The sequence below is a fragment of the Engystomops pustulosus genome, chromosome 2 (genome assembly GCF_040894005.1).
Source record: "Engystomops pustulosus chromosome 2, aEngPut4.maternal, whole genome shotgun sequence".
NCBI classification, from domain to species: Eukaryota; Metazoa; Chordata; class Amphibia; order Anura; family Leptodactylidae; genus Engystomops; species Engystomops pustulosus.
Window position 1 is genome coordinate 182,844,689 of NC_092412.1, and position 21,901 is coordinate 182,866,589.

The 21,901-nt window shown below is 40.2% G+C and overlaps 1 protein-coding gene across 1 annotated transcript; it reads left to right on the top strand.

Annotated features, from left to right (window-relative positions):
* Window positions 1–1,705: 1,705 nt before the first annotated feature.
* On the top strand, window positions 1,706–10,255 carry LOC140116665 (olfactory receptor class A-like protein 1). Its single transcript, XM_072133124.1, has 2 exons — window positions 1,706–1,754; window positions 8,617–10,255. Exon 2 carries the CDS (start codon window positions 8,638–8,640, stop codon window positions 9,598–9,600), a length of 963 nt encoding a protein of 320 aa, XP_071989225.1. The 5' UTR covers window positions 1,706–1,754; window positions 8,617–8,637; the 3' UTR covers window positions 9,601–10,255.
* The last annotated feature ends 11,646 nt before the right edge of the window (window positions 10,256–21,901 follow it).

Here is a 21,901-nt window from a genome sequence, read left to right on the forward strand (position 1 = left end):
CACATTACACCCATATCACCCTGCACCACCACATTACAGCCATGTCACCCTGCACCCCCACATTACACCCATGTCACACTGCACCCCCACATTACACCCATGTCACCCTGCACCCCCACATTACATCCATGCCACCCTGCACCCCACATTACATCCATGCCACCCTGCACCCCACATTACCTCCATGCCAACCCCCCCCACATTACACCCATGTCACCCTGCACCCCCACATTACATCCATGTCACCCTGCACCCCCACATTACATCCATGTCACCTTGCACCCCCACATTACATCCATGTCACCTTGCACCCCCACATTACATCCATGTCACCCTGCACCGCACATTACATCCATATCACCCTGCACCGCACATTACATCCATGCCACCCTGCACCCCACATTACATCGATGCCACCCTGCACCCCACATTACATCCATGCCACCCTGCACCCCACATTACATCCATGTCACCCTGCACCCCCACATTACATCCATGTCACCCTGCACCCCACATTACATCCATGCCACCCTGCACCCCCACATTACATCCATGTCACCCTGCACCCCCACATTACATCCATGTCACCTTGCACCCCCACATTACATCCATGTCACCTTGTACCCCCACATTACATCCATGTCACCCTGCACCGCACATTACATCCATGTCACCCTGCACCCCGCATTACATCCATGTCACCCTGCACCCCGCATTACATCCATATCACCCTGCACCCCACATTACATCCATGCCACCCTGCACCCCACATTACATCCATGCCACCCTGCACCCCCACATTACATCCATGTCACCCTGCACCCCACATTACATCCATGTCACCCTGCACCCCCACATTACACCCATGTCACCCTGCACCCCCACATTACACCCATGTCACCCTGCACCCCCACATTACATCCATGTCACCCTGCACCCCCACATTACATCCATGTCACCCTGCACCCCACATTACATCCATGCCACCCTGCACCCCACATTACATCCATGCCACCCTGCACCCCCACATTACATCCATGTCACCCTGCACCCCACATTACACCCATGTCACCTTGTACCCCCACATTACACCGATGTCACCTTGCACCCCCACATTACATCCGTGACACCCTGCACCCCCACATTACATCCATGACTCCCGGCACCCCACATTACATCCATGTCACCCTGCACCCCCACATTACATCCATGTCACCCTGCACCCCCACATTACATACATGTCACCCTGCACCCCACATTACATCCATGTCACCCTGCACCCCCACATTACATCCATCCACATTTCCCCCTTGAACCCCTCCATTACATGCATATTACACTGCAACCCCACATTCCCCTTGCACCTCTACATTACATACAGATTACACTGCACCCCTACATTCCCCCTTGCACCCCTACATTACATACAGGTTCAGCATAACTTCACATACCCCAGGGCAGCTCTATCCAAGAACATGCTGAGTAGCTCCTCCCCATCACATGGTAATGACCTCATCAAAGGTCCTTTACCATTGTACAGTGAAGTGCAGGAGCCAGCGGGATAATGAAAAAGCGCCCTGCGCCTGGTCCCCGCGGCCCACCCCTTTCACCCGACTGCTGCCCGGAACCCCACCAGTATCGGGCCCACCGGAGGATTTTCCAGCATTGGTGGAGCCTAGTGTTATCACTGAGACATGTAACATGTCTCAGTGATAACACTAGGCTCCACCAATGCTAATGGGGGCACATTCAAGGTAATACATCCAGCAATGAAGAAGGTCCATGCAGAGCACAGTCTGCCCCTAACATGGCTGTAGCTCTAACATATTACAGTGTAGCAGCTCTTCCCTTCCCCTCATGTATTCACCATTAGTCAAAACAAGTAAAGGATCTGAGCCCTGACCTCACTTCATCTCACACATATCCTGCAGCCCTGTAAGTCCTGACTACTGAGTATCCATCTCTACTACCCTGCTGTCCTGCAAATCTATCCCGGTCCCGGTGCCTGGATCTATGAGTAATGTCTATGGTTTATCAGGATAGATTAAGATGGTAGAATACCTATAAGGGCGCTGTCACACAGGACCTTTTGCTGCGTTTGCAAACACAGACCAAACCGCACTCATTGGGGTGGGCTGCGGCCTGATTGCATCGGCGTTTCTATGAAAGCGCCTGCGATCGGGAACGAGCTGCCGGTGTTTTGCAAACGCAGCAAAAAGGTTCCGTGTGACAGCGCCCTAAAAAATTATTGCTATAGTTCTAGATGACAATGGCGGCTTGTCTGCACATGCACATTATCATCCACATAGGGCCAGCGTCCCAGTTGTGAGTACTGAGATTCCCTTAGACACCCCTGTTGGGATCTCCTATTATTACCTATCCTGACTTCCTATTCACTCACATTTGGTATCATTATACAGACTCTGGCACTCTCCACCTTCAAAAATCCATAACTTTTTAATTTTTCCGTGTACAGATCTGTGTGAGGGCTTATTTTCTGTGTTACAAATTTTACTTCTCAGTGCCATTATTTATTATTATGTAACACCCCTGCCGATACAAGGCAGAGGGGTTGTTGCGAATACGTCCCAATATGTAGCTTGCAACCTGTGTGGAGTCTGATCAACCCCACAGCAGGTCACTACACAACACGGGGAACACTGCTGCGGTAGATCCTGTCTGGCAAGGCAAGAGTTAATTGTTTAATGTGATGTCATTCCATCAGCCAATCACAGCTGTTATAATATTGTATTGTAAGCTGGGATGCAATTGGAGGAGTAACCACCACCTGACCAGTGGGAGTAATAAACCTCTGGTCAGGAAAGTTCTAGAGAGCAGTTAATCAGAAGACTGACAAGAGTCAGTCAGACAGATCAGTTAGTCTCTAAGAGAGACCAGTACAGTGCAGCGAGTAAACCAGATCAGACCAGTCTAGTCAGACAGAGGAGAGTCAGCTCATTGCCTGAGCAGCTCTGAGGAGTTAGTGAGAGAAAAAGGGATATTATCCTACCTTCAAGGGTGATATCTGAAGTAACCCAGGACAAGCTGAAGCATCCTAATAGGACACAGCTATCTCCCAGCTTGCCCTTGCATCCAGGCTGGTGATCAATCCCTGTAGTTCCCTCTTCAAGTGCATCCCCAGCATTTTCCTATTTGTCAAGATTAGTTTGGCCCGTTATCTAACAGACAGCCCTCCGGTCCCCATACCAAGCACTGTGACACTAGCGTGCCTAGGCCGCAACCGCCAGCCACTCCGGTATCCCGGGCCCCGGCTGTCTCCAGGAGCATTGTCAAGCTCCGCCCCCTGCGCGAGTGGCGCGAATTAGAGGAGCCGGAGCGCGTGCAGCCGGCAACGAAAAGGGTTAATCGGCCTTCTTGGATTGCGGTGCAGGCCGGGCATGAAGCCTGCCAGCAGCATGCGCTTCATCCAGAGTCCCGGTGCACGTGTCCTGATCATCGTGGCAGCGCATCCCATCCGGAGGCCATTTGCTGCGCACCGGCTGCATCGAGGTACGACTCGGGCCTCCTTTGTGGACACTTACCTCCGGCCTGGGATAGAGCGTGGCTCTCTACCTGCATTGAATCCCTCCGCTGCCGGATTTCTCTGCATCAGGTCCAAAATGGTGGACCATTTACAGCAGAGATCTTCTCCGGCTGGGAATCCGATTCCACCCCTACGGAGGACCCTCTCCACTATCGGTGTACTGGTGCCGTACGCTTTGGAGGGTTTCCGTTATTGTTTGGGGAATCTGTCGTAGCCAGCCCAAGCGTCAGGGAAACTGCTGGTATTCCCCTGGGCTTCCTCTGCCCTGGAAGCTATCTTAAAAGAGCCCAACACTCCTGTAGCTATTGCTGACCGTCCTGCGGAGTATCCAGGACCACCTGCTAAGAGGCCCAGGCTGTTAATTATTTAATGTGATGTCATTCCATCAGCCAATCACAGCTGTGATTGTATTGTAAGCTCGGATGCAATTGGAGAGGAGATAGTGAGAGTAAAGGGGTATCATCCTACCTTCAAGGGTGATATCTGAAGTAACCCAGGACAAGCTGAAGCATCCTAATAGGACACAGCTATCTCCCAGATTGCCCTTGCATCCAGGCTGGTGATCAATCCCTGTAGTTCCCTCTCCAAGTGCATGCCCAGCATTTTCCTATTTGTCAAGATTCGTTTGGCACGTTATCCACTGGTCCTGTTGGTTCCAATAAAGAACTGTAAGTTAATGTTGTACAACGTCTGCCTCCGTCTGATCCCTGCTACTACGGCTGTCACCATCACGGGCACCCTATCCACTACACAGGGACTCATACTCCAGACCCCAAAGGGTTGCCCCAGGGAGAACCACTATAACAGACTCTCCATCATCATTTCTTGCCAACACCACCTGCTGGAGACCTGCCAGGCTAAAGGACAGCCCTCCGGTCCCCATACCAAGAACCATGACACTAGCGTGCCTAGGCCGCAACCGCCAGCCACTCCGGTATCCCGGGCCCCGGCTACCAGAATTCCAAATGTGGTGAAATTAGCAAAAAAAATGCACCACTTTTGCATTTGCGTCACTTTCTTGAGGGGTCAGTTATTACGACTTTCACTGTGCGCTCCAAATAACACCTCTGCTTTATTCCCACCCCCTATAGTGTGTATATATATATATACACTTATATATACGGCCACTTTATTAGGTACACCATGCTAGTAACGGGTTGGACCTCCTTTTGCCTTCAGAACTGCCTCAATTCTTCGTGGCATAGATTCAACAAGGTGCTGGAAGCATTCCTCAGAGATTTTGGTCCATATTGACATGATGGCATCACACAGCTGCCGCAGATTTGTCGGCTGCACATCCATGATGCGAATCTCCCGTTCCACCACATCCCAAAGATGCTCTATTGGATTGAGATCTGGTGACTGTGGAGGCCATTTGAGTACAGTGAACTCATTGTCATGTTCAAGAAACCAGTCTGAGATGATTCCAGCTTTATGACATGGCGCATTATCCTGCTGAAAGTAGCCATCAGATGTTGGGTACATTGTGGTCATAAAGGGATGGACATGGTCAGCAACAATACTCAGGTAGGCTGTGGTGCTGCAACGATGCTCAATTGGTACCAAGGGGCCCAAAGAGTGCCAAGAAAATATTCCCCACACCATGACACCACCACCACCAGCCTGAACCATTGATACAAGGCAGGATGGATCCATGCTTTCATGTTGTTGACGCCAAATTCTGACCCTACCATCCGAATGTCGCAGCAGAAATCGAGACTCATCAGACCAGGCAATGTTTTTCCAATCTTCTACTGTCCAATTTCGATGAGCTTGTGCAAATTGTAGCCTCAGTTTCCTGTTCTTAGCTGAAAGGAGTGGCACCCGGTGTGGTCTTCTGCTGCTGTAGCCCACCTGCCTCAAAGTTCGACGTTCTGTGCGTTCAGAGATGCTCTTCTGCCTACCTTGGTTGTAACAGGTGGCGATTTGAGTTACTGTTGCCTTTCTATCAGCTCGAACCAGTCTGCCCATTCTCCTCTGGCATCAACAAGGCATTTCCGCCCACAGAACTGCCGCTCACTGGATGTTTTTTCTTTTTTGGACCATTCTTTGTAAACCCTAGAGATGGTTGTGCGTGAAAATCCCAGTAGATCAGCAGTTTCTGAAATACTCAGTCCAGCCCTTCTGGCACCAACAACTATACCACGTTCAAAGGCACTCAAATCACCTTTCTTCCCCATACTGATGCTCGGTTTGAACGGCAGGAGATTGTCTTGACCATGTCTACATGCCTAAATGCACTGAGTTGCTGCCATGTCATTGGCTGATTAGAAATTAAGTGTTAACGAGCAGTAGGACAGGTGTACCTAATAAAGTGGCCAGTGAGTGTGTATATATATATATATATCTTTATATATCTCACAAGTTAGTCCTCAGTATAGTATATATGTTATATTTTATGAGAAAAAATATTTATATATTGCCCCAAGCAGCCAATCCTAGCTCATAGTTAATTTTTTTATATGTGTTTGAAAAAAGTATAGCTTTGTTGTTATTAACTTTTATATGTATCTCACATATACGGTGACAAAACTTGAGCTAAAGTGACCAACCCTTTCAAATTCCATTCTTGCTCCATTGGGGATTTGGGGAAATAAATATGTAAGTATGTTTTCCAGGGTGAAAAAGGGAAATCTTTCTACCCTGACCTGCGTCAATGGCCTCTTATCTAGCTAAACCAGTTCCCTTCATTGTGGTGATGAGATCAGATCTACACACTGCACAGTTGGGGTCTTTTCCTTTTGGAATAGGTCGACTGGTTTATCCCTATCATGTCACTAGGCTTCTTAGAAAAGTCACTGTTTATGTTACGGGGGCTGCCTTTAGAAGGAAACCTACCACCACAAATCTACCTATAAAGGTAGATTGGGTGGTAGGTGGATCAATGGGACGTGAGAATAGCGCTTTTAAGGGCTAATCCTCACGTCCCCACACTTTTTTGTTAACTTTTATTAGACATATATTCAAATTTACTTATGCGGCTACTGGGGCGTGGAGTAGCCGCATCTGAGGTTACACGAGGCGGCTACTCCACGCCCCGGTAGCCTCTTTTCCCCTCCTACTCACCCATCTTCGGCGCGCAGCTCCGCGTAGCTGCGCGCCCTCCTCCGGCAATCCTGCCGTCTACGCATGCGCAGAAGAGCAGGCCCGCGCCTGCGCGGTCACTGCTCCGAAACAGGCGCGGGCCTGCTCTTCTGCGCATGCGCAGACGGCAGGATCTGAGCCATGTTTGTAGGCCGCCTTGCTCGCACCTGCCAACTTTGTTCATAAATTTTCAATATGATTGAGATCAGGGCTTTGTGACGCCACTTTGCAACCAGTTGTTGTATTTTTGTTGACAAACAACACATTGCTATATTTAACTACAATACATTCAACAAATTAGCACACTTTCTGAGTGATTGAAATGCAAAATGAATATCTCACATACCTTGTGAATCCCAATAGTATAATGTACTATGTCAGAAAAATATAAATGTTTCATTACTCATTGAGTACATGTAATATAGAAGAAGCTTTATACACCTTCTTGACTTCTCTTTTACGACTCTGCACACAATAGAACAATATGCATGAGCCCTCACTTATTGTTACCGACATAATGGTGACAAGGAGTGCTAATTTATGACTAAGGTGATAAAGTCAACATCATTTGTGAAATAAGTCATATTAAGTATAAGTGTAACACAATGAAGTAAATATGAAATATAATGTGGACCAAGTTAAGAGTTGTCAGATACTTTTATTGCAGATACCAGGAGAATAAGTAACAAACAAGGTCAACTTTGTTTTTCATCAATGATGTTCTTGCTAATTGCTCTAGCTTAATGAATTACCAGGGGCATTATGTCAGACACAAATGATTATAAATATGGCCATCAGCACTGTAGTGTACCGAAGCCCTGTACCAATCTATCAAGGTGCTTTATACAGGTGAGTTCATTTTCCCCATCCATGCTCCATAACTACATTACATTTAATACATAAGGACAAACACACTTAACAGCACTATCTACTCTATACACTGGATGGTATTCCTACACTAATACATGAAAAAATCTTATGCCAGGACTGACAGGGAATTTACTTTATTTAACCTAAGACATTTTAATTATGGGATCAAATGGACTAGGAAATATTATGTTTCTTTGTAAAAAATATTCTTCTTCTTATCCATGCATCTTCTTTTTTTCAGAGAAATATACTTTCACATTTTACATCACATTATGTGTAGATACATCATGAATAAAATAAAAGGCTACACCTTTATTATTGCAATTCGTCTATCAATGTGACAAGAATTTGGCCTAAATGAGTGTTTCTACCACTTCTCTTATCTACACAGATAAGAGATACACACTTAGACATCAGGCTGCAAAGATAACATACCTGATGTTTGAAAAGACAAATCAACAACAAATAGAAAAAAAGCTAAATTGATTAACAAAAGATAATTGTGCCTCCCTACAAATGTGTTCAAGTCCTCTCTGTAGAAGTCTAAGCAACCTGACCTATTATTGAGTGGGGATGGGAGATTGGTGTGGTAGAAGGGGAGGTTGTTATATATTCAATAAGAGAAAAAATCATCTGTGCAATGATCTAACTTTTTTTACAAGTTCCATTTGTTTATGTTTCTAAAAATTACAACAGAACATGCCATATCATTACTTTGATTGCCCATTTAACATGCTCAGGTTAAAAAGCAGTACCCTTTGGCCAAATTTTTAGCAGCCATGAGCTTAAATGTTAATTAATTTTAAATGTTTTTAATTAAAATGTATCTATTTGTTGTTTTGATAGTATAATAATATTTACAATTAACGGTCTGTATTACTGTGGCAAACTTACACACTGTGTCACATCCCCATGGTAGAATATGTTCACTTTTACTATGACTGTGGTGTATTCACTATATACAAGGGCACATTAAAAGCTGATTGCAAAAATATTACAATCGGAAAATACAAAGTGTTTACATTTATTATCTTGTGTTTTTGTGTTAGTATGAGGATGGAGCAGTGTATACTTCAATAGAAATTATTACAAAAAAAACCCCTTGATTTATTTTTCAGCTTCTGGAACAACAATACCTCATGGAAATTAGGCTCATCAAAGGCATTAGCTTCATTCCACTAATGGTGTTGGGGATTCCTGGCAATGTCTACATTATGATAAAATTTATTTTGGTCAGAGTCATTGAGAAAAAGTTACTTCCAACCAACATAATACTTCTGGTATTGGCACTGATGAATCTTCTGGTTCTCCTGGCACGTGGGACACCTCAATATATGTATACCACAGGATTGGAGCTCTTATTAGATGACGCCACTTGTAAACTCATTGTTTATACCTTCAGAGTGAGCAGAGCTATGTCTATATCACTTACTAGTTTGCTTAGTTGTCATCAGTGCATCCTTATTGCTCCTTCAACAAGAGTATGGATCTATCTAAAACCAAGAGTCTCTCAAAATATGGTTGTCATTGTTACAATTATATTAATCATCAACATACTACTTTACCCTTCTAGTGCAATTTATGCCCAAGCAAGACACAATTCTACATATTCACCATATACATTACATCTAATTAGCTGCACAACAGACTTTCTGACCCAAGTCTCATTTATCATCAATGGGACACTGCTGGTCATTAAGGACTTCATTTTAGTGGCATTGATGACTTTGGCAAGCAGCTACATTGTTAGTGTTCTTCTTAACCATAAGAAAAACATCAAGGATATGCGTAGCTCACACAATATCAACAAATCTGTTGAGGACAGGGTGTCACGAGCTGTCATTTTGCTGGTTATTCTATATGTGACTTTGTTTGGACTGGACAATTTTTTGTGGATTTACTCAATGTTTCACAGTGGCCCAGATATGAATGATGCTAGAGTCATCCTTGCTTGTTCCTATTCTGCCCTGAGCCCTATTTTAATCATTGCTACAAACCCTAAACTGCATGTTGAATTTCAATGTTTGAAACAACTAGATGTACAGGACTGTAAGCAGAAAGACTTGGAAACTAAAACTCAGTTAAGCTTTGTCAGCTACTAAGCCATGTTTGAATTTTTTTTCTTAGCATGAATTTGTCAAAGGATCCTAATTCCTCATTCAGTACAGAAGTGATACATAATGGCACAATCCTTGACAGCAGTGGCGTAACTAGAAGCTGATGGCCCCCAGTGCAAAGTCTGTGCCAGGCCCCTGACTACAATGTATGGTTTATAGTACTAGTCTTCTCAAATGGTAAAGTGACAAATGATGGCCCCCTAAGCCTCTTGGGCCCAGGTGCGACCGCACCCTCTGCACTCCCTCAAGCTACGCCCCTGCTTGACAGCCTGCCCGCCCCTCCAAAATTTGTGTATTATTGTTTTTTTAGAAAGAAATAAATAGTTATCGTCCAAATATTTTTGGATAAGTGAAGCTAATAGGAAAGGCATGAAAGTAAATTATGGAAAGTGGGAAGTAATAATTATTTTAAACATGAGTTGTACTTTTGAATTCCCACACAGGATAACCTCACTCCCCACCTCCTTTCAAGTGTTTTCCTTGTGTATTTTCAGCAATGTGTCTGTGTACCTTTAATTTTATAATAGATTGTGTAGCATTTCGCTGTGAATTATGATAATGTTATTCAGTTCTGACAAATGTACAAAAATCTTGCCGTAAAGGGAACAACTGTGTGATGTAAAGTGGGTACGAAAAGTATACAGACCCCTTTACATTTTTCACTCTTTGTTTCATTGCAGCCAATAGGTAAGATCAAAAAAGTTATTGTTTATACTCATTAATGTATACCCTGCACCACATCTTGACAGAAAAAAAACAGAAATGTAGATATTTGGGTTAATTTATTAAACAAGAAAAACTGAAATGTCATATACATGGTCATGTGGCTGAGCTCCAGAGATGCAGCAGGGAGATGGGAGAAAGTTCCACAAAGTCAACTATAATTGCAGCCCTCCACCAGTCCGGGCTTTATGGCAGAGTGTGCCGACGGAAGCCTCTCCTGAGTGCAAGACATATGAAAGCCTGCAAATATTTTACCAAAAAACACATGAAGGAAATAAGGTTTGAGGAGACAAAGATTAAACTTTTGTGGTTAATTCTAAGCGGTATGTGTGGAGAAAACCCAACACTGCTCATCACCTGCCAAATACAATCCCAACAGTGTTTTTCAGCTGCAGGGACAGGACGACTGGTTGCAATAGAAGGAAAGACAAATGCAGCCAAGTACAGAGATATCCTGGATTAAAAAACCTCTTCCACAGTTCTCTGGATATCAGACTGAGCCGAAGGTTCACCTTCCAACAAGACAATGACCATAAGCTCCAGCTAACATAACACAGCAGTGGTTTCAGAACAACTCTGTAACCATTATTGTCTGACACAGCCAGAGCCCTGACCTAAGCCCAATTAAGCATCTGTGGAGAGATTTGCAAATGGCTTCCACCAACGTTCACCATCCAACTTAATGGAGAATGGGAGAGCATCTCTAAATCCCGGTGTGAAAAACTTGTTGCATAATTCCCAAGACGACTCATGGCTGTACTAGCTCGAAAAGTGCTTAAACTCAATACTGAGCAATGTAACCATCTTATGACCACGTGATATTTATAAGAAAAAATGAAATATCACGTGGTCATAAGATGGTTTTTTTATGACCACGTGATATTTCATTTTTTCTTATTTAATATCTACATTTATGGTGTTTTGTCATGATGGGGTTCAGGTGTACATTAATAAGCAAAACCAATCAATTGATCTTACCATTTGGCTGCAATGAAATTTGACGAAAGACTGAAATATTTAAAGGGGTCTGAATACTTTACGTAACCATTGTATATTGTGCTAATGGAATATATACATTTTGTGATCCTCAGTACAGGCAGTCCCCGGGTTAAGTACAAGATAGGGTCCGGAGGTTTGTTCTTAAGTTGAATTTGTATGTAAGTTGTATGTAAGATCCAAACAAAAAAAATTTTGGCCCCAGTGACAATTGGAGTTTAAACATTTTTTTCTGTATTGGGACCAATGATTATCAATAAAGCTTCATTACAGACACTTTACAGCTGATTATTTCAATCTGGGACTACAGTAAAGCATTCAGAAAGAGGTCAGAGGGGTCTGTCTGTAACTATGGGTTGTCTGTAAGTCGGGTGTCCTTAGGTAGGGGACCGCCTGTATATTGACCTTCAACTCTATAATTAAAAATTAAGTTATTAAAAAATACATACAAGTTATGTTTTAAACTCTGGGTCAGGAAAATATCAGTGTTTGCTGATCATTCTGTATGAGTTGTTTTATCATTTTTAGATCTACTGTACATAGAAATAAAATTATGAATATATAAAAGAAAATATTTCAGAGACTGAATTTTTTATTGTGCGCTTTTATCTTATATATTGTGGTGTTAAATTCTGTAAAGATTTTTGAACATTAACTATTTTCTATATTTTACTAAATAACACTTACGCCGTATGATTTTTATTTGCCTCTGTAATGGTGGGTTTTGGATATTTACAGTAACTAGGTTTCACAGGCACTATAAGTGATACTATACTCACCTCAGTAACTCTCTGCTATTCCCACAAACTGTCCATTTTAATTGCTATCAATATAATTTCATGTATATGACCACCATGAAATGCCACATAATCACACATGTCATTATAGGTTTTCACTTGATACACTTGTATTGTAAAAAAATTGTCTTTTATTTACAACAATTGCAGTTACAATTCTAATAAATTTATTTCAGTGCATTTGTACTCTTATGCTTGGGGGATGGTCATATGCCTATTTGAACTGTTACATGTACTGCTGCTTGAGACTTCAGGTTGGAGGTGGAAGTCTTTTAGAGTTTTGATCCAAAAAATAACAAAACACCTACTAAGCACAACCACAAACATAATCAGAAACTATTACTCAAGATTAGAAATGGAGATATAGGTAAAAAAAAGGTAAAGACCGACACTCCAGGCTGTTAAAAAACGTTCTTCTTTATTCCATATCAATTAAAAAGAACTAGTCATAGTGCATAATCCAAGATACCTACGCATTTTGAACATAGGTATTGGTTCTTACTCATGTTCAGTTTTTCCTATCCTGGCAGGCGCAAATTTTGGCTTCTTTTTGAGACTTTTTGTTGAAAATGTCTCAAATCCACATGGACACAAGACATGTCAGGGGGTTATATACAGGAGTGGACACTACTGTTAATTTTGGATTAAACATTTTGCATTTCTAATGCATTTTGAAACCTATTACAGCAGCTGAGGAGAGGCGATTTTCCTAATTACATTATTGTTAACATAAACGCATAGTAAATGCAATGTTAACACATGCGTAAATGTGGCGTTTATATAGCGCTTTGTAAACACAATAATAAAATAAGGCAAATCACATATCCTCAGCTGTTGGAATTGGTTTCAAAATGCATTAAAAATGCTATTAAACTTCTATGTGTGACCTCACCCTTCAAAATAACCAAAACATTTTTAAAAAATGTAAATGCAAACATTTCAGAATTTTGACAAAAGTGGTTACTGTGCAAATTTTTAAACAGTTAAAGCATGTAAAATAATTCCAATTTACATGTTAAAATAGGGTCCTTAAAAAAAAAAATTCCTTTGCACCTGCTCTGGACCAAGTGCAGAATAGTGGCAAAAATGGCTCAAAAAAAGTGGAACCTAAGTGAAATGTCGCACGGAACATCTGGGAAACAATGATACATAAGGCCAACTGCACAAAGGTGGAGCCAAGGCATACAGGAAAAAAGACAGTTAAAAGTTGCAAAAATGGCGCAAAAAGTTGCTAAAATGAGATAATTTACCTAGCTGAAATGATGATACATGTCCACCGTAGGGATGGTTAAAAATAAAAAAGTTAAGGGAACATTTTTTCATTTTTAGTTTTTTGGGTAGTTAAAGTTACAAAAACTGGAGAATTTTTTTTTTTGTAATACATAGTATAATTTTTTGTAATTTTCAAATTAACTCAGAATGATCATTATAAATTCATTCCCTAGTATGTGATGGTGTGACAGTTGATATATATTAAGTAAAGTGTAGTGGGGATTTTTTTTATTTTATTGGGGAAAATTAATGTGTATTTTTCACTAGTTATTAATATGTGACATGTGATGTGTATGTTTTAACATCATATGTCCCCTATGAGGTTATAAAAGACCCATGTGGCACATTTCTACATCTTTTTTTTTTCTTTTTGCTTATTTCTAGCTTTCACCTGTACCTGAACATCTGTAAGTTACAGGGAGAAACGACCCCCTGTGGGGCAAGATGTTTGGTTAGAGCTGGACTGTGCCTGATCAGATTCATCAGCTCTGATTAACCCCTACAAAGACCCACAGGTCTGTAGAGCCGGCTTTTCTCCTCTCTGCATCGTCCAACGTCAGCTCAATGCTGTGAGGATTGGAGAAGGAAGATGAGGTAATACACTACACCTCCCTTTTCTCTAGAGTCTCTGGCTGTCTCTGACAAATGGAGACCCGATCCTGCTCATGTGATGAGCAGAAGAAAAAGAAAACTGCAGCAATGTCAAAAGACGTCACTGCAGACTCCAGAACCGGGCCCGCTGACATCTTAATATTACTAACATTAATCTTGAAGGGGTTATCAAGAGGGTTTTCTCAGTTAAAACTTTTTTTAAGCTTTTTTTAAGGAAATATTATTTGTCTACACATTTTTGGCTGTCTTTCTATAAGGCAAGATATGTTTACCTTCTCATTGACAGCTACTTTCAGTTATTCACTGAAGGAATTTGAAAACCCCACTAAGTAATGGATGAGGGGGCCTACCTTTTAGGTTATGTGCAGAACATGATCACCAGCTTAAAAAACTGCTATATTGGATCAAGGGTAAGTTTTGCTATTGGTTCAAGGGTAAGATTTGCAAAACCTTATGTGGTTCAAAAAATATAAAAACAGGAAATCTCTCATGCAGGTTCCAAACAATTGGATTCAGCACCTGGGGATCTGTGTTCATTAATACATCAAATAACTGGGCACCACAATGACCATTATCAGTTTGACTTTTGAACCATAGATAATGCAAATCTAGTTGGGGTAATCAATTTTTGAGACTATTCTGGTCTGGTTTTCTTTGATATGTTACATGACATCCAAACCAGTGGAAATATTCGACCTTGATTCAATACAGCGGGACACATTTACTTACCTGTCCTGTCGCGATCACTAAAAGTGCATTGTCCGACCAGAATGCATTGTGCCACGATACGCGAAGATCGTGCTCCCAATATTCTGCATCTGTCGCTTCCCCGCTCAGGTCCGCCGGAGTTCACCTTCTTTTTCCTGGTGTATGTAAGTGCATTGTCTTACGACAAAAATTGAATCTTAAATCCCGCGTTCAGTCCAACTCAGTCGGATCGTGCGATGACACGCCCCATATTTCTGTCTTATGAAAGCCAGTGCCACAATCTGATTGTGTGGGACACAATCCCCAGTTAAATACCTGTCACAGTGGCACAACTCCTAAAAAAATTTGAAAATGCGACAAAAATGTGATCTGCGGACCCTCAGTAAATAAGCCCCAGTGTCTTTCAAAATGGTGGTCATGCTCCAGACGTTCCCTTACAGATAGGCCCCTTTACCTACTTGCTGGGGTATCAAGATTTCCATTTCCATTTCTTAAATTAACCCTTTAGTGACCAAGATCATTTGTACGTACCCACTTGGTTTTGAGGTTATTTTTTGTGACATTTTGTACTTCAAGTTTTGAAGTTAAAATTTTGATTGATTTATGAAAAAAAGGGAATTTGGCAAACATTTTTTTTAAAATATCTATTTTTAAAAATCAAAATGTTCTGTTTTTCAAACTGATAGTCTTACTATGCAAATTAGTTACTTTTTAACATTTTCCTTATCTTGGCTTTGTCTTGGCATCATTTTATAAGTGTCCTGGTTTTTTTACAATGCTAGAAAGATCACAAATTGAACATCATTTTTTAAAATTTTGAAGAAAATTTTAGAATTAATTATTTTAGAGACCTTTTTATTTCTTTAGCGTTTTTAAAATTCAAGTTTATAGAGACCCTCAAAAAATTACCCATTCTAATAATATTACCTCTCAATCTATTCTAAACAGCATATAGGAAGCTTGTTAAGTATTTTACAGCAATTAAAACATAATTAAGGTACAGTATTTTTCGGACTATAAGGTGCACGGGATTATAAGTCGCGCCATCAATAAATGCCTGCTAAAACGTCTAGGTTCATATTTAAGGCGTACCGGATTATAAGGCGCACCTGATTATAAGGATGAATGACCAGCAGGTGGCAGACCTGTGCACAGTTCAAGGCAGCTGTTGTCTTTAGGTAAGGTTCATATATAAGGTGCACTGGACTATAAGGCGCATCTTTAATTTCTGAGAAAATCAAAGGATTTTTTGTGTGCCTTATAGGCCGAAAAATATGATACTATTTGGAATTTTACAATTTCATCATTAATATGTTCATTTATCCCTAAAATTTACCCACTTAAGCTGAATAAAAAGAGAAAATGCATCTTCAAATATATTATGCAGTTTCTTCTGAATGTGAAAGTAACCTGCTACCTGGGAACATTAGCTTTCAGGTGCCATTACATGTTTGTACAGCCCTTGAGGTACCAGAAACCCATTCCCCCCAGAGAATGACTCTATTTTGTAAACTTATTATCCAGTTAAAGTTTAAACTTATTGCAACCTTGAGTCCCCTCTCTTTTACCAGGTATGTAGATCTCGGAGTCACAGTAGTGATATGTCAGCTAAGTCACTGCTCTTCCCTGCACGGGAGACCTGTGCAGAACTTAGGTTGGGCCAACGGAGAACCTAGCCTAAGTCCCCTTAGTGACCGATGCATAAACCTATATGGGTGGTCCTGTCTGTAGGACTTTAAATCAGTTGTTGGCTGTAATTAATTGTGTATACTTAATTTTAAAAATCTAAGAATTTGAAAAAGATTGTTTTTTTATGTGGGTAGTGAACCCACATAAAGATATAGATATAGTTCTGCCTTTTCATTTAATTGGAATAAACTGCTACCAAAGAATATTAGTTTACGGTAATCAAAAAGTACATTTCTAGAAATAGAAATGAGAATGTGCCTTTAGGTTTGGTTCACAATAGCAGGCTTAAATCATCGAAAATGCAATTAAAAGTCCTAAGACTTACACCAGCTCTCAGCAGTATGTTACAGCTCATTTCACTTAATTTGTGTGGCAGCTAAATTTACCAGCTCAAGCCAGCTACATCTGGGTAAGTTGAGTGTTTCTGAATGGTAAACAAGCAGTGTTTAATGGCCTGAACTCAGAAATGTGAACTCAGCCTAAATACGGGAGTTTACACAGATAATATTAATGTACTCACTCACTTGATGAGGAACCGTATTATATTTGCATATGATTAGAGCTTTTTCCACAGATACTGTACATTGAGGCTTCAATTTTTGCTGTAGCAGAAACAACAACATCATTGCACAATATACTCAAAAGGAGCCAGACAGAGCCTTGTTGACTTTTAAGTATCAGTCAATTTTGAGCATCATTTTACAAATGATACGCTCATCATTAAACTTGTCATGTTAAACTTTTGTCCCTTCCATTATTTTTCTGAAATTTGGAGGGAAAAGTCAAACAAAGATATGATTTTTAGCTCCAGATAGCATGAACATAATTCGTAACTATGAGTACCCACCAAAATAAGTAGAATCAGGGGGAATAGCTTTACCACCCATGTCAAAATCTCATAGTTGCTCCAAACCTGGGTATACCACCATCATGTTTAGTTTGCAATGGTAGTGATATGCCCAGATGATTGGAAGCAATATTATATTTATGGGGGCTTTATATATGGTCTTGTGAGGCCTAGAGGGATTCAGAAAATTATAGCTGGCTGGGAGGTAACCTGCATTACCAAATGGATAATGACTAGAGATGAGCGAGCACTAAAATGCTCGAGTGCTCATTACTTTTCCCGATGTTCGAGTGCTCATTTCGAATAACGAACCTCATTGAAGTCAATGGGAGACTCGAGCATTTTTCAAGAGGACCAAGGCCCTGCAATAAAATATGTCATTTTATTGAGAAATAAGGAAGTCAGTCCTGTTTCTTCATTTTTTTTATTCAATGGAATATTCATGGAACTTCGAAAAGGAGAACGACCCGTGTTAAACATCTGCAATGTGTTCTTCACACATATTGTTCTTCACATACGATTATGAAGAACACCTTTATGTACTAATGCCTTCTGATAAGTTAGCAGATGTACGGAAACATTTGCAATGTGTTCTTCACTGAAGAACACATTGCAGATGTTTCCGTACATCGGCTAACTTATCCGAACACACAAGTGCTGAACGGTGTTCTTCACAATAGTATGTGAAGAACAATATGTGTGAAGAATCTTCACACATATTGCTCTTCACATACTATTGTGAAGAACACCGTTCGGCACTAATGTCTTCTGATAAGTTAGCAAATGTGCGGAAACATCAGTATTGTGTTCTTCACTGTGTTCTTCACTTAAATGATCCTGTGTTCACTGTTTTCACTGTTACTTTCACTGTTCTTCAATGTGTTTCCTTAAGTGAAAGCTCGTTATCGAGCAGGTAAAATACTCGTCCGAGCAACGAGCCGTTTCGAGTACGCTAATACTCGAATGAGCATCAAGCTCAGACGAGTATACTCGCTCATCTCTAGATATATCACTATTCTGTCTGGGTTTCTGACTATCTTTTTGGAAGCTTTAAGGGCAAGGCAGCGTTGTGCACCTTTTGCGACACACTCCATTGTTGTGCAACTTTTATTGGTTAATTGTGGTGCAGGGTCTGACGTATCCCTTCTCTTAAGTCATGTCATGGGGTGCAACTTCTCTAGGCAGCCTCTCAATAGACCACATAAATCCCCACACATCTATCCTAGATAACATATGCATGCTATATCTACGTCCCTAGTATTCCATCATCTGTAAAATGCTTACAATTCGCTGCCACCACCTATACTTCAACTAGGCAATAGGGGTCTATTCTATACAAGATTCCCTGAATTATCATTGATAACACCATCCCTTTTAAAGGTTCTTTAAGACTACAAAGAAGAAACTTATTAAGATTTTAAATTTCATACACAAAAGTGCAGTGCAAAGAAAAGACAAATGTCAAACAAAAGATGAAAAAGGTTACAAAGCTTTAAACAATACATACACAATCCAATGAAACAAACTGTTCCAAAATAAAAAGGATAAGGTCATTATTAGAGATGAGCGAGCACTAAAATGCTCCATTGCTGGTTATTCGAGTCAAACTTTTTCCGATGCTCGAGTGCACTTTCTATACTGGCAGAACCAGTAACACATTGGGGGTCATTTATCTTAGTAATTTCTATTTTATTTCCCTTAATGTGCAACTTTTCCACAAGCCTAGCAAATAATTTTTCAGTGTTCCACCTGTTATTATGTTTAAAATCCAGATGTGGAGGTATGAAAAAATTGCAAATTGCCACAAATCATGGTTTAAAAGTCAGAAATAAATTCCAGTCCTGATTAGGTGTATTAAAAGCTTAAGAATGGGTTGCAGAAGAGTTTGAGATCTTTGTATGACTTTTGCACAACGCTTAATAAAATGTTGCAAAAAACCCACAAACGCCTTATTTATCAACCTCTGAGATAAATGCAACAAGTCCAAATACTGGAATAACCAAAAAAAGACATGCACAAATGTCCTGACTAAAAATAAATGACCCCCTTGATACATCCTATCTCCCCATAGTGTTTTATGAGTAAAAAAGGAAGTCACAAACTTTAAGGGGAATTTATTCATTCATGCAGCTAGGTCTGGTTTTTTATGGTGCTCAACTTTTGCTTTGCACTGTGATTTTACATTCTGGCACACAGCTTAATGTATTTGGTGCACCGTAAGAATAAAAAGGGGCATCAGAAATGACACTCCACATACAGGAAGGGGTTTAGAAGTTGGTAGACTTGCTTTTAGTTGGTCTAAATGTGCACCAAAAAGTGCACCAAAAAAGTTGTTGCGGAAATAGAAGTGCAGGAAAAGTGTCAAAAGCAAAAGCTGTGTCCAAATTGAGAGCCAATAAAAAATACTGAGTGTTGGTGCCGATACTCTGCAAATCTGTTGGTGCAGGCACAAAATAAAAAACCCTGAGATAGCCCTACAAAAAACATGCTCAAGAGAATTGATCAATTCTCATGAATCAATACATATCTCGACTCACAAATGCAGTTGTCAGTAGATTGCCTTCCCTAAAATGTAGATCATGTACCATGTATGTACCATGCTTATCTAATGTATGGATCTAATGTATGGATCAGTATAGATCTGTCTTAACTTCTATGGCTTCCTGTGCATTTTTGGATGTGACTTTAGTTTCTTCAGAAACATTCTAGTCTTGAGCTACTATACTCATTAACTGGTATGCAAAAAGCCAAATTCAATAAATAACAGCTTTGGCTGAAATAATTTTATATGGGGGATATAAAATGAGCAGTCTCTATTTAACAATAAATTACTATTCTGCAAGACAAATGCCCAAAGCAGTGCAATTTTATATATAATTGTGTGCAAATCATAGAGTAATAACTAAACTATTAGCATAAAACTATTTTGTTTAGAAAATATTTATCAAATATTCCCATGTAATTTGGAGCATAATGTCAGATAGTCCATCATATAAAGATGAGATAAATCATAATAAGTAGATGGAGCTTTCAGAAGTCTAGGACATTGTAATTAAAATATGTATTAATTTAAATAAATGTGTGAAATTATCAGTAATAAGCTCCCCTGTGTGAAGTAAAAGGACAGGATAAGCGCACCAGATGCAAATTGCTATGTCAAACCATTATTCTCTAGGTCTGCACTTAAACTTGAGGACAAAGAAAGTTTTATGTCTAATGACAAGCAGCTAATTAATATTGTAGTCCCATAACAAGTAGGGGCATGTTAAAGGAATCTGTGTTTGCGTGATGAAAATATCTGTTGCAACACAAATCTCCATGGCTTTCCTATAAAATGTATAATTAAGCTCTGGAGTAAAGTGCATAGTAAGAAGGGTTAATTAGCTCACAATTATCCTGAGATGAAATGCCAATTTTCGAACATTTTAATTTTCATCCTCCACTTAACTCAACAAAAAAAGAAATTGGAAAAAAAAATCTTAATCAAATTAGTAATTGAGAATAAGAATAAAAGCCCCTTTTACAGAAAATAATTATATATGCAGGCGGTCCCACAGTTACGTACAAGATCTGCAGGTTTTTTCTTAGGTCTCTGTGACAATTGGATTTGAAAAATGTTGGATTGTCATAAGAACTAGGATTAACAATAAATCTTAATTACAGACACCTTTGATAACTGTTACAGCTGTTTATTAGCCTAAGGCTAAAGTACAGTAAATTACCAACATCCAGAGGTCCGTTTGTAACTAGGGGTCATCTGTAAGTCAGGTGTTCTTAAGTAGGGGACCACCTGTATTTACTACCTTCAGCCTATAGGTAGATCTAAATAGATCCAGAAGTGAACTACCTGGCAGAGATCTACTTAAGTGATCTCTGCCAGGCCAGAGCAGTTTAGACCATGTCTGACATGGTAGACATTTTATCTACAGTCTACTGGTTTTCCTGTTTCTCAATGTGCAGCATAATAAGTAAATAATGTTGCACATCCTCCATTCTTTAGTGTGGCAGGTCACGTGTCTAGGCCCCTGTTGTATTACCGGCAGCTGCTATGGCTCTTATAGTAGTTTCTCCCCTGCGCTTCTGTATACCAAGTACTGAATGCCCTCTCAGGATCTCCTAGAATCCAGGATTTTGGAGACCTCATAATCCAGCGGATAGAAATTACTTCTTTATGAACTCTTATGAAACACTTCATGTTGAAACTTTCAGGTGAGGCAAGTGCAAAGAGAATACAGGGTCAATGATCTCAACATTCTTATATTTGATTTATTTTAGAGGATCTGGATTATACATTTGACATGTTTCTTATGCAAAACCTCCAGAGTAACTAAACTGTCTAAAGAAACAACAGGGAAAAAACTAATATAATCTCATTGTAGATCAGTCGTAAAATTTTGGAAAACTGCAGGGACATTACTGAGGCCAAATTGGCTGACACAGTACCCATTATATTTCTTAGGAGTATTTATAAACACCACAAATCTTGTTAAACAATTTACTTTTTAATTTTAGCTTTTTTAGACCGTTTTAATCAATACCTGTTCTTGACAGACAAAAAAAAATGCCTCCAAGGAAGACATAGAAGTCATGATGGGTCTCTTCTCAAGGTTGTATTTTATTTTTTTATATCAGGGATTGCTGC

What these genes read in the sequence shown, in the direction of transcription:
- LOC140116665 (XM_072133124.1), top strand. Translation starts at nt 8,638, where the DNA reads ATGGAAATTAGGCTCATCAAAGGCATTAGCTTCATTCCACTAATGGTG.